At 42.0% G+C, this 14,273-nt stretch overlaps 2 protein-coding genes across 3 annotated transcripts; both read right to left on the bottom strand.

Annotated features, from left to right (window-relative positions):
- Positions 1-1,124: 1,124 nt before the first annotated feature.
- On the bottom strand, positions 1,125-2,278 carry LOC134287499 (BTB/POZ domain-containing protein 3-like). The gene has a single exon (XM_062849383.1). The coding sequence runs from the start codon at positions 2,276-2,278 to the stop codon at positions 1,172-1,174; it is 1,107 nt and encodes a 368-aa protein (XP_062705367.1). The 3' UTR covers positions 1,125-1,171.
- Positions 2,184-13,425, bottom strand: LOC109622478 (uncharacterized). Of its 2 annotated transcripts, none has more exons than XM_062849385.1 (4): positions 12,896-13,425; positions 12,570-12,832; positions 2,388-2,672; positions 2,184-2,320 (listed from the first exon to the last, which is right to left on the bottom strand). In XM_062849385.1, the coding sequence occupies exons 1-3, from the start codon at positions 13,388-13,390 to the stop codon at positions 2,411-2,413; spliced, it is 1,020 nt and encodes a 339-aa protein (XP_062705369.1). In that variant the 5' UTR covers positions 13,391-13,425; the 3' UTR covers positions 2,184-2,320; positions 2,388-2,410. The 2 variants fall into 2 exon arrangements, with proteins under 2 accessions (XP_062705369.1, XP_062705368.1); XM_062849384.1 differs by having other exon boundaries at positions 2,187-2,323.
- Positions 13,426-14,273: the final 848 nt, after the last annotated feature.

The following is a 14,273-nucleotide window of genomic DNA, read 5'->3' as shown; positions in this document are numbered from 1 at the left end:
ATTAACTTCTAAATTAACGACTCATGTACAGTGAAGAGAATTGTCAGACAAAAGAGGCACAAAACAAGCAACTAAGAAGACGCGGCGATTACTCTTTATCCCAACTGGTAACAGATAATGACATGATCTCGAAAATTTTTGTGGCAGACAAAACGGAACCTGAATTTGTTGCATACTTTTCAACTCGTGAACAATCAATTATTACCAACCCAAAATCGAAACTTTTTGATGATACATCTTCAGCAGCGTTGCAGTGTTTACCGACTCGAAGTTATCGCTCGAAAATCACAATGTAAGCCTTAAAAATCTCTTAACTCGTGGTGCACGATCTTTGTCCTATTCTGTTCAAGTTGGGACAAACCTATGTCGCATTGGGTAGAATGTCGCAAAAAATTCAAGTTGCGACATTGTCGTTATTGTTGCGCGATGGTTGAATTTTAATTCACTGCTCATGTAAAATATTTCGTTTTACCAAGTCGAATTTGATAGTTATAAGCGATTTATGTTAGGTACGATATTTCCCATTGACCAATCCAAATTCCTGTGTGGTAGTGGTTTGTGTTCAGATTTCCCGTGTTAATCTATCTGTAAGAACTTTGTAAACATCTTTTGTTCTCACGTATATGGATAGGCTTGCATTAGGTTTCGTGAGACATTTTTTGGACAACTCAATAGAAGTCACCCTCCAAAAGTTGCATGCAAGTTTTCATACTTACATAAAATGCTTAAATCTATCAAATTTGATTAGTTAAAACGAAATATTTTGCATGAGTCGTTAATTTAGATGTTATTTGACCAATTTACATTTTGATTGCCTAAAAAAATATTTCCATGCTTAATGGCTTGCAGTCAAAGAAGCCCAAAATTGGATATTTTGCCCTATAAATTGAGGTATAGCTAAAATTTGTGACGTGTTGGAGCAAATCTGAGCCCGGATTCGAAATGAGCGGACCATAATCCTTCGGAGACACATAAGTTTGCTCTTGAGACAAAAAAATGTTGCGCTGTGTAGTTGATGAGTACAGGAAAATGCTGTGTTTCAGCGAAGAATTAATTTCAATGTCGAATACCGTCGAAACAAAAAGGCGTACTACTCAGTTAGCAAGGAAAAATTTAGAAAAAATGCTAGTTTTCTTTTCAACAACAATAATTTATTAAACTTTATATTCATTCACTGTTCTACTGGATCATATATCAAATAAGCGACGGGTGTTACAAAACGTGCATTATCACTACTAACTATCTTCAGCTCATCTTTGTTAACGATAAACGTCCTATCACGGCTGTCAGCGCACCAAGCTTTGCGCAACTTCGACGGCATTCCCACTATGTGAACCTTCACTTTGATCATATCACCTTCCGCTAGTCGTAACCGGTTAAAGAAGCACTCCGTGATCCGTGTTTCCCTCTCGGGTATTCTCAGCTGAATTGACTTCCTGATGGTGTCCTTCTCGCAGCAACCGATCTCGATTAGCAGGGAAACTTCCGCTTCTTCAATTTCCGCACAGTCGATTCCAGTGTAGATCCCCATTCCGTAGAGGATGGAATTGCGCGACGCCATGATCACTCCGGAAAGGTGAGGCTGTAGATCTTCCTCTGATGGTCGAACGTGGACGTTGTTGTAAGACTCGATTTTCCTAGATAAATCCAATCGCAAAGAATCAATTTCACTCCGCTGCGATTCTGGTTGATGCTCTATCCAACGATCGAGCCCTTCCAGCAGACGTCGATCCGTACACTCGAGTCCTTTAAGATGCATAATTTCCTTTACTTGCGAACTCGTTAACTGAAGGAACGAATGATGTTCAAACACTTCTACTGCCCGTTTCACAAGTTGGTCTTCGCAAACTTCTAGTAGCCTTCGGTTACGCGACTCGTTGAAGAATATCTGGATCCATTCACTTACTTCCATATTCGCGATCATAAATTTCACACACCTCGACTGCAGTTCGTATAGCAGGTACTTCGTCGCGGCGTTGAACAACGATGTCACGTTCTGTTTGCTAATATCACACACATCACAGTATATGTAGTACAACACGTCCAGGAAGATGTCCGGTTCCACGTCCGATACGACAATCAGTGGATAATTTTTATGAATCTGCAGAAATCGCTTATTGCCGAACATCGCTTTGAACACTTCACTCGAACAGGATAACAGCGTACGATGGGCGTAGATGCGCTTCCTTTTGCTGCCCACTAGAAATTTAACGTCCGCCAGGTACGGATTGTTCACCATCCTATGCAGCCGGATCCTATCTCTTTCTGTGCAAGACATTTTTTACCGATGGTTGATCTGCATCACTCTCTTGTAAATTCGCTACTGAACCGAAATGAAATTGGCGTTGACTTATATAAAACATCGGTACGTGTTAAAACATACGTACCTGCAACCGGATCCTTCTACCCATTAGTGTTGTTTATTTTTTCGGGATTTTCCGTTGGATCCACCCAAGAGCGAACGGAGTTGCACATTGTACCGCTGCCAGGTAATTTCCAGTGCCAAGCCGACAATTGCAAGTGCCACAGCCCATCCCATCAGTTGGAGGCTGAAAATGGCATCGATCATCGAAACCGGAACGAAAAGGCTATCACCGATGCAGGGTGGTTTCCTCTGGTAGTGCAGAGCGATGTGGCGTTGAAGAAATCCCAGTTCGTGGAGTTTTAGGAGTCTGGAAGGAAATGGATTATGCATGAAGCCTATATGTTGGATAATTTCATATGATAGTTGTAGGAAAGTTAACGAATGATGCAAATTTGAGTAATAAATTAATTAATAAAGATGTGAAATTAAGAGGAAGGTAGAATGAATATGAATGAATGTTTAATTTTCAATACATATTGCCCTTTCTCCAAATTTTTCGAATGATTTTGAATTCATGCAGTAGTAATCGGCTGAATTTTTCTTAGCAAAACGACAGGTATGCCATTCATTTTTGATTCATGTATACAAGATACATTTTACAATTTGCCGAGTTTGCATAAAAAGATGCAAGAACAATGTATAATTAAGGACAAACGTCTTAAAATCCAGCTTCAACAGTGCATCAAAACTTCAGACGCACAAATCTCAAAAAGCAAGCTTTAAACCATAGTGCATTTCATTATTCTGTTCTTGCTCACTTGTAATAAGCTTAAAATAAGAAGTTCGAATGTGCTGATTTTGTTTACGAAGAGATTTGTGCGCTCGAAATCCCTGGCCAAGTTCGCAGGGGTTGACGGTATTAAAGTGAAGGAGTTTCATTTTGATTATTGTAATGTAGTGTTCTTTAGTGAAACATATCACCTTTTTAACACTTTAATGCGCCTCCAACGGTTCATCACGAACCGGCTGCTGCAGATGGAGTATGGCTGATCATATGCATCAGACATGCTCGATAAACATGGAGGATCCGCCGGGGCTCATTAGAGTCTATTCCCAAGCAATAGTTCCAAGTCGGTTGGATTTGAGAAGGTTTTGATGATCGTTACAAATCCTAATAAAAGTATTATAGGATTTGTGACAGGTTTTGGAACCTTTACAGCCAGCTCACGTCAAAATGTTGTATGGGCTCTATTTCCCACGTTTCTCGGTTGATTTTGATTAGTTATTTATTGATGTCATAGTCGCTTTTTCGAATGTTTACAATATTAGTTGGTCATATTTTCTTTAAATAAAGCAATTAAAATCGACCGAAGAACTAATAGTGGGAAGGAGATTTGCAGCACTTAATTGTGCTGATAGATTCGAAGCTAACGTGCGAACACTTAAACGCATTGTTGACGTCAATGCGTTCGACGTGACATTTTGGACAAAAACTGACTGCTTTTATTAACTGAACAACGTTACATGTGTATGATTATGTAGACATTTCTAGGCTACAATTGAGAAAATGACATGGTTTATCTAGGTAGGACCGATAGGACAATTGAACGAATTCGAATATTTTTCATAGTATTTGTAGTGGGATGAATACATAACAGACAAGCAATCTTTATTATTTTAAATTTTTATTTCAATCAACTGACCAATTTGGCGTATGTTTATCTCTTAGATGGTATTATGACACAACAGAAAAATAAGAGAAGTTCAGTTACATGCTTCTGTGGGTTTTGGACCGATGACAATGTAAGGAAACAAAAGATGAACACAGAGAAATAGGAAACGCTTAGCGAAATCAAGAAAACAATTTGACACAGGATCGACTATATTTTAACATACGGGGTTCGACTGATTCGATGAAATAAAAAACAAACATACGACAACTGACTTAACGAGGAGGAAAACATATTGAACCTTACTACAAAACCAAACAAGAAGACATATACAAACCGTGTGACCATTACACTACATAGGCAATTCCTGACTGACTGACCAATTGAAAACTTTCCAATCTTCTACCGTAACTTTCTGAGACAGTTTGCAACAGTGTCTTAATGAATGTCATTTTCTGCGTACGTCTGACAAACTGCTTCTGAAAGATTACGTACTCTTTTCGTATCTTCAGGTCTAATGTAGAGGTTTCAACTCTATTCAGAGTGCAGCTAGAAACCTAGCAAAAAAAAAATATATTTTTTTTTCCGCGCGAGATAATGGCGGACGCGATCGATTATGCTGCGATGCTCATCACTTACAGACACAAGAACAACACAATACTAAACACTAAACACCCGCGTATCTATTGGTTTTGCTCCCGCGCGAGACAGTGGCGAACGCGATCGATAATGCTGCGATACTCATCAAATACAGGAGCAATGCATGCACAGCATCGAATAACACAATACTCTAGATTAGCTTTTCAACGCGGTCCGGCATACAAAAACACATGGTGAAAACGGCAATAAATGGGAAACTTTTATTAAAACTATTTTTGTTCAACGCAGGCCAAAACAGTGTCGACTTGGGCCACGATATGCCTACGTACTTCTGTGTGTTGAAACAAAAATAGAGGCTCATAGAAGCAAACGTTGGGAAAGGGTGCGGTGTAGAACATCAGCACAGTGTGCTACCGCCGTAATCACTATGAAAAAAAAAAAAAAAAAAAAGAAGAGATTTGTGCGCTCGAAATCGTGAATATAGGTGCCAAAATCGACCATTGTGGCGGCCATTTTGGGATTCCAACAAGTCTATCCTTAAGCAAACGTATTGTCCAGTATACAAAACCATTCAGATAGGCTTCGGCCCATATAGCCGAAGCGACAAATGCGCGGGTTTTTAGCAAAATCATGCGGAAGTCAGATTCGATTCTCGATCGGTCCAGACACTTCGCGTAATAGAATTTTTCCTGATCATGGAAAGATTAGAGTGTCCTCGTGTCTGCCAACCACATGATACAAATGCAAAAGAAGCAAGCTTTGACTTACTTGGAAATAATTTTTATATCATGTGCCTGGCAGATGAATGGGAACGTCAACCGTACCCGTAACGTTGTAGGTAATATTTCTAACAACGTTGATTTATACCCATTCTCACGTATTTAACTACCATACCTATCTACAAAAAATATATATTGTTTCATCCAGTAGCGAAACGTATCGTGCTACCTATATGCCATACTACAGGCAAACAAAATTCATACTACCTATCGACAAAATGAAAGTTTATATAATGCACGTGATTCAGGTACCGCTTTTCTTCTTAACTGTCAGCTGGTTCACGTTGAGCATCCGGAGCAATCGGTCACTCAGCCATTCCGTATCTCTACCTAAAAGTTATTTTTTTTTTCGTTGCATACCACTTTCAGTAGCGCTACACCATCCGGATCTAGCGCTGCGCCCTCCGGTTGCACGAATTACGAAGTGTGACGTGATCGCGTGTGTAACTCGTGTGACTTTTTTCTCAACCCACCCGAATGTTCTTGATACCAGGGTATCTGGAGCAGGTGGTAATATTCCACCTTCTCAAGTACCTCGCGTCTCCACCGGCGCGAATCAGGCGAATAGACTTCAAGTGAGTGAGGTGACGAACCCGATAATTTGAAAATATTTTAAACCGTGCGCCCCTACTGAACCTAGTGATATTTGAGGGAAGTTGCTTTTTCAATTACGTGCTACCAAACAGTTTTCCAATCCTTCCCCTTCCGGCCGCAACACTAAGGGGATTCAGGTGGCCAAAAATCAAAAATTGACTTTATTCAATTTGAGATTTAGTTTCGGTAGTTGAAAGTAGACCACTTGGACCAGTAAGCCCTAGAATATTAGTTAGCCAATCCCTATACTTATCGAGATATTGGCAGCAGAATGAGACCATTACCAATTTTTGGTAAAATGAATGAAATGTTCAACTTCTCATATCTTTGGCTTAAATGAAAAACGTCATACTTTTAAAGTAGTTTCTAAACGCTTGCTTATAAACTTTTCGAATGACATATCAGACGTAGAAATATTGATTGTAAAACTATTGAATGATACCACATTAAAAAAATCAAATTTTCTCCACACAGACCGTTTCATACAAAAAAAGTTTCGCAAAGTTTCGCTTCGGGACTACTTCTATGTCCTAGTTTAGAATCCCTGGGAGACATTGAAATCAAATTTGGCTGCTAATAGCTGCTATTCTGCAATTCCAATCAAGTTGTCGGTGATGATGGAGATATTGCTATATAAAATCACCCTATTGGCCATTAAATACCTCTGAGGACATATTTGATCGCCATGGCCGCATTTCTCGGAAAATCAATCATAGTGCATTCTAAATCTGGTCTTGGATCTCTTAACGAAGTGTATTTTCACGAATTAGAATTTATTGTGTAAATAGGAACGGAAATTCTTGGTTGGTTTGCGCTGAAAAGTTGATCGATTGGTAACCCGCTGGTGGGGACCAATCGATCATCTTTTCAGGCCAAACTAACATTCGGTTCTTCAGATTTGTGCTCTTGAAAATTTGAGGTGTGGCTTCGTTATATATTCACCTTAAACGCCTAAAAGTATGCAATGCGCTTGTAATTTCATGCTGTTTGAAACTGATGTGTTGAAACAACCTGTTCAACATGTTTTTCATATTTTAGGCATAAATCCTACGAATAGGAGCAAGACATTATAAAATAACCGCGAAAATATTTTTGGCCATCTGTTTGTATGGAGCCGCCCCATAGTGCGCAACCGGGGTAGATAGCAGGTGACTGTTATCACTTTCTGCGGTTCAGCTAGCAGTGCAACAGCACTCATGTTACATCTGTTTTGACCCTAGCTTTCCTAAGGCCTTCGCCAATGTAGACGGGTTGTATGGCAGAAGCTTTCCAAGTTTCATGGATCCTAGGAACGAGTCCGGAGCTGTTAGGTACCACACTGCTCTTAACAGGCAAAGATGGACGTAATCTACCGATCGATCGGCGATGATGAACGCCAAAACCATTGGAGATGCGGCAGGACCAATCGAAGACGCGAGATGTGAAGACAAAGGAAATCGTTACGTTTTGCGAACCAGAAAAGCTCATCAGGTGGAAAAGCAATTGAAAATTACCCGACTGATCGACGGCACTAACGTTGCGATTAAGTTACACCCAAGGTTGAATGTTAGCCGGTGCGTAATATCGACGTTCGATCTCATCCACAAGAGTGAAGCAGAAATTGCAACTGGACTAGAACACCAAAGAGTCATCGCAGTCCGTAGGATTTTAAAGAGTAACAAGGAAAACACTCCCGCGCTTATCTTGACTTTCAACAAGCCGGTTTATCGCGGTTTATCGAGAAGCTGGGCTCACCCGAGCCGCAACTAAACCTTATTATCCAAATCCTCTACTGTGCTTCAAATGCTTCGATACGGTCACCCGAAAAAACTGCAAAAATCTTCCACGGTGCTATAATTGCTCTCAGGGTGACGAAGACAGAGAAGTAAGCGAGGGCCAACCATTTTGCCTAAACTGTGAAGGTTGACATAGACCAAGCAGTCGTCAATGCGGAATCTACAATTACAAGGAACAACTACAACTACAAGAAATTAGAAGTGATTCGCACAAAAATTGATTCCAATCTATCATATGCCGAAGCCAGAAAATGAGTAGAATCAGAAAACGTTAGCTATGCACATGCTCCAGCGCAACCTCGTCTAGATCAAGCCATATTCAATGCACTCGCTTCGCAAGTTCAATAGATGCAGAATAAAGTTGTGCAGCTGGAACAGCAACTGAAACAGAAGCAGTCAGTAGAGGAGAAGCTCGACCAACTAATTGAGCAGAAAAGGCAAAAAGAAGCAAGAAACAGTGAACTTTTGGAGCTTCTCCGCGTACGTGAAGCAAAAATAGCGGAATTGGAAACACAAGTCCAAAACATGACGTCCTCCTTTGAAAGTGCACGCAGAATCTGTCAAAAGTGAATCCGAGCAAGATGGAAACAAAAAGAAAGGAAAACGATCAAAACACCAAAAACAATAGCAGAAAAGCACAGGAATGTCCCCTCCACCAGCCAAAAAATCATCGAACATATCTAGAAGTCCATATATGACCAGACGTACGACAAGCCTATCTTCAGTTGAATCAGTTGGTCAAGCAGACGTCGGAAAAGAACAAACGCTTCAATTTCGTGATCCACCCCCTGATGGACCCTCGCAGTAACTATACACTATAACGTCACCGCACACTTCAAACAATTCCAACAATACAACTCAGCACCACCACAACTCAAGCACCTGGTTTGGGGCGTGGGAAAGTGTAGTACCACCCCACTTCTAACAGGTAGTAGGCCTACCTTGCCGTTTGCGGATCCCCTGCATAACACACCCCAATACCAGTGAACTAGCCGTAAAACAAACCGCTTACTGTGAACCAGCAATTCAAAACGTTAAACCAATACGAAAAACTCTACCGATACAACTCAATCCAGTCAATAGAAGGTGTCGCTTCTTGCAGTCTCGGAGTGGGGTCCGTAAACCCCAGGCAATCTCCCGCACTAGCCCTGACCATAGACGACTTCATTCCTACGGCGGCAGCTGGTGCGGGGACCTTGCCGCCCCAGGCAAGTACCAATCATATTCAACAAAGAGAACGAGTACTGTTCCCAGCTTCACTATACCCTACAGAAAAGCACCATCAAACCGTACTACAGAGCATGGAGGAGCTACCAAGTACCTCCACCGACGGCACTCACGACGCCAATGAAACCTTCGCTCTTCAGTGGAATGTCCGCAGTGTATGGAAAAACTACTCAGAGTTCCGCAAAATAGTTGACGAACGACTTCCGTTAGTCATCTGCATGCAGGAGATGATGACGAGAAGAATTGATCACCTCGTTAGCAACACCTACTCATGGTCCATTTGTAACCGGCCTGAAAGCCTTGGTAATGGCATTGCTGGTCTCGGGATTAGTAAGGACGTACCTTACCAAACCATCGAGAACACTTCTGGTTTACACGCTAGTATAGTATAGTCTTGAGTCGGCCCGGCACTGTTATATAGACGATTAGTCTCAATCTTCTATAGAATGCATTATGCATTTATCAGCGATTTATCAGAATGTGATTACGAATCCCTGTAATTACATATGCCATAGTCGTTTTGCCCTCTACTGAAATGGTTGAGGCAGAAGAACAGTTTTCTTCTAGTTAATGAAATATCGGCTGTTATCACAGCAGCAGAAACGGTCCACAGCACCAGCGCGAATGGAACTCATCAAGCGGTCTTCAACACTTCTGGTTCGACTCCCGACCTGGCAACAAAAAAAAATGGTTAAAACATTCATGTGGGGGGCATTAGTACCGTCGATAACGAAACGGTGCTAAAAATAGATTTTTGTTTTGGTTTTTCGCGTTGCACGTATTAAGCATGTGCAAATGCAAATGTACAGCACATGCATTTATGCCACTTTAGCAATGGCTGTCAACGTGCAGCAATATGTGGCACTAATTTAATTTTAGTGGGGCCCTTTTCGACTTTAATATTGCTTCAATGAGGTATTTAAAGTAATGCAGCATTATTTACACAATTTTAAATATAAATATACGGCAAAATTGATGCACTTATATACGGCTTCGTGGTTACTTGGGTAGTGACTGCTTTGAAAGAAAGACCGGATGAAGACCTTACACTGATTTTAGTCAAAGGTAAATTAAAAGATGAATGGCAGAAGCGGAAGAACCGGATCGATGGTGAACGTACGCAGATGATTCTTCAAGCCAGCTCCAAGGAAACAAAACGTGATGCAAGCTATGTACTTCTCCAAGTTACCCGGACATAAGAAACCGAAATACGAGAAATTCAGAAAGTAAAGAGGCTATAAAGTTCAACGGAGTCAAACAGTCAATGGATACTGGATTCCAAAGCATCTTCGTCACATCGCTTATCAACGCAGATTCTTCGAGAAGCTAGACGGAAACTCCCAAGAAGACGTTTGAGTGGCCAACGGGATGAAGACTAGAACCAAAGACCGTGGATGAGGTTCCATGATTGTTTGTGCCATACATGAAATCCAACTTCTTATCGGTAAAGCGTTTGGTACAGAAAGGATTCAAAGTAACGTTTGACGAGGCTGGTGCGAATGTTCATAGGAATGGAATTCAAGCATAACTTTACCAAACACCGTATGTAGCATATGTGAACAAAATAGTTATTTATGCAACAAGTTGCAAAATGATGATTTTTTCAGCACGAGTCGTATAACGTATAATTGCAAAAAATACCGAATCAGTATCACTTTTTCTGGCTACACGAACATGTAACAAGAGGAACCACGTGCCAGCACTCATACGCGTCAACGTGGTGCTTTTGTTCGATCAGGTAGGCTATGATAGGGTTGGTGGGTTGGTGTCAGAAATTTGCAAGCTCCCGTCGTCGCCCTCATACCACAGCATTGGCAAGAGCAAAAGAAGTTTCTGCTGCTGTTTCTACGCCTGATCTGCCGCAATCCTAATCAGAATCTGAACAGTGAATAGTCCTAAATCGGATCCGACCAGCTAAGAGGATGTAGAAGCAGCAGCTGTATCTACGGTAGCCGCGGCAATTATCGAAAAGTGGGTTCTGGCAAAGGTGTCGAAAAGTTCTACTTTTCAGCACTCTTAAGAGTGCCGAAAAGTAGTACTTTTCGGCACTTTTGTTTTAGTGAAGAAAAGTAGGCCGTTTAATCATAGTAACCGCGAGAGAAAAGTAGGGGAAAACGCAACGCAATTACAAAAAAGAAATTTTCACACGAAGCGCTGAATTTCGTTAAGGACTACTTGTATCACTCACCATTGGGGATAATTTGTGAAAAATACCTGGATTTTCACGTTTCTAAAATGCTTAATGTATGAGTTGCTATGGGAACAGCGAATTTCCCCTTCGATTTTCTCCACTCGTTAATTTTGTTAAATACGGTGTTTGGTAAAGTTAGTCTTGAATTGTAAAAGCTACAGCTGAACTTTCCGGAAACGTGTTCGTGTTACGACAGTTGGATGGAAAGGAAGCTCTGTTTACATCTTGCGTGGTTTGTGTACACGTTTGACATAGGAGACTGGGGCACGAAGGTTGTGATGCCGTCCTCAAGATGCAAAGTCTGGCGAACGTGATTGAGCTCGGATTTGTGCAAAGTTTGCTTGAAGGGCAAAATGCAAAAAAAGTCCGTTTCCGAAACAATCTTTGAGGAAGTCGAAGGCCGTGCTCGGATATGTGTGGGCCGATGCGTACAGTAGCAGTTGATGGTAGAAGATAAGTCTTGGAGAAATTTGAGGAAATGGTCAAAACACATTTTAGAAGAACACCGATCATCTTGTGATCTGATCGTGGTGGAGAATTCACTGGAAGGCGTTTCAACAAATTTCTGGCGCGTTTACTGTCACATTTGCTCTCCTCTTTTTGCCTTTCTCGTACACTAAGTGTACTGGAAAGGCTATATGTTTTTTAGTGGGATTCGTTTTTCGGCTACTCTTACTTTCCTTAGCTCCCTGCTCAGCTGGGTCCCCAATACCAGCATCCGGTGTCTAGCAACATCCGTCCTTTACCCTCTGGTACTCCTAGTTGAACCACCCGTTCTTAGTCTTTGAGCAGTGCCTTTCACCTCCCGAGCTGTCGTACTCATCGCTCCATGGATAGGCTCCCACAGAGTGTTGATAATATCGCTCTCTTTGATCTCACTTACCCGCTCGTCCAGTTTCTGGCGATAGTCAGAAGTACCGTCTACTGAAAAACGCCGGATGTTGAAACACATCAATCACCGGTTCCGAGATAGGATAATCGAGCTCGAATCTTATTAACTACGAGATAGTGATCTGAGCCGTAGGAATGAAAGATCCGACTAGTTTCCTTTCGCCGCACCTTAGGTAATCCACATCGATCTGAGCCGATGTTGGGACCCCTTAAAGTTCTTACATCATTGACGTCCGAGAAGTGATGGCCATCTACCACATCTACATGCATGATCGATATGGTTGCAAACTTCGCCTTTTGAGTGCCTCCAGGTGTGCCTGCGGATATCCTTGCGTGCAAAGTAGACGTGCTACTAAGGGATGATACTCAAATTATGTCCGGCCCCTAATGGCAATCTCCCCGGAAAGTTAACTTATCTCAGGCCTTTGTCATTAAGGGGCTGTTCATTAACCACGTAGCCCAAATTTTGACCACCCCAGACCCCCTCCTCCTCGTAGACTTTTAAAGTTTCTATGGATTGTAGACTTTAATGCTTACCCGTATTTGATATGCTCCGCCAACGGAGAATCCTTCGCAACGGCGTAGTATCTATGAAGCGCTGGCAACAAGTTGATTTCTTGAAGATTGCACTTCTCATCCTCGTCGTAGTGTTCGACCATGTAGCGATAGATTTCGTTCGTGTCACCATGAAATGCGGCAAGACCATGCCGGATGCGTTCCGTTCCGTTGGCCACCGGGAGAAATCCGTGGGAGTTTACAATTTTGTCGTAGACGTTGCTTCGTAGAGGATCGGATTCGTTCTGTGAGGTGATGAGAAAATCAGAATTACTTCACGCCTTGAAGGCCACTCAAACCAATCTCACCGCCATAAAGATCCGGTTAACGGCACTATCCTGTGCCGTCAGGTCAAACTTCCACCCCATCAAATCTCCCAGTGTCCGAACCCGCGTCGAAGGACTCTGAATCACCGCCACGATGTTCGCCGAATAGCTAATGTACAGAAACATCAAACTGATCAACATGACGATGTTCATCGTACGAGACGAAACCGATCGCAGATCAACCAGTGACTCCTGTTGACTGGCGATGCCGATCATGCTCAACAGAACTTCGCCGGGGCCTATGTGGCCACGGGGATCGTCCGCGGCTTCCGATGGATGTTCGAAGCGTGATATAATCAGCTGGAGTGCTGCCGCCAATAGAACAATTCCTCCGATCGATAGCCATACTTGATGGTGGAAGGAGAGGATGAATACGTTGTCCGTGTAGGATAGCTTGGGCGACCTGAAGATGAATTTGTAGTCGAGGGGTCCGGTCATGGCGAGGAATTGGACCAGTTTGATACGTTCCGGTGTCATGTAGCCTGGCGTTGTGCCGAGATCAGTTGATCCTGTACGTAGATCGTTAAGCAAACCTGTTGTCCAGTCCGAGGTGCAGTGGAATGTGATCGAGGCATTCAGAAGTTGCGCTAACGCGATAGTTAGAGCCTTGTTGACCTTTCTCGATGAGTCGATTCCTGATCTGGGACAGACGATTGATGCTTTCAGATGTGTGCCTCGGAGATTCCAGCGATCGTTGTAGGGTGTGGGGTTTATTTGAAGATGAGGGAAGCTATCCAATCGCCAATAGCCGTAGATCTTCTTGGTTGTTTTATAAGACGATGATAGTTTGGAAAGCTTCCAAATTGTGTATTCATTCATATCATCCAAGATTTGTAAAACACTATTAATCAGTGGAACGGATATCTGTAGATCTGAAACACTTTCATTTACAGCTTTGCTGTAGAAAAGAATCCACTTGAACTTATTAGAACTTATGATCTCTCTACTGAAGTCGTGACAACTCAGGTCTATGACAATAACTGCACGATGCTCAGAACTTTGGTCTTGCATTATAGAATTACTAAATCCAGAACTCTCGGTTGTCGCACTAAAAAACTTATAAAATTTCAGGCGTTCTTCATAATCACCACAGTTTTTAAAAATCACATTCGCTCGATGGAACTGAGAGAGCAAATCTTTTATCACCTCCATTTGGTGGCTACTTGCTGGAATACAGCTGTAAAAGTGGAAAAGCAAAAGAAGCACGTAGCGTTTCATCGTTTCGGTAAACATTAACCAAACGTTCAGTTTTACAGTGCGTTTTATAAGCATTCAATATGCTGTAATGGTATATTTACCTTTACTTGCTAATTGAGTCATTTTCTATACCGTATGATTTTCGAAATTGGGTGATTATATC

Source organism: Aedes albopictus, chromosome 2 (assembly GCF_035046485.1).
Source record: "Aedes albopictus strain Foshan chromosome 2, AalbF5, whole genome shotgun sequence".
In the NCBI taxonomy this organism is placed as follows: Eukaryota; Metazoa; Arthropoda; class Insecta; order Diptera; family Culicidae; genus Aedes; species Aedes albopictus.
This window is presented reverse-complemented; position numbering and strand designations above follow the sequence as displayed.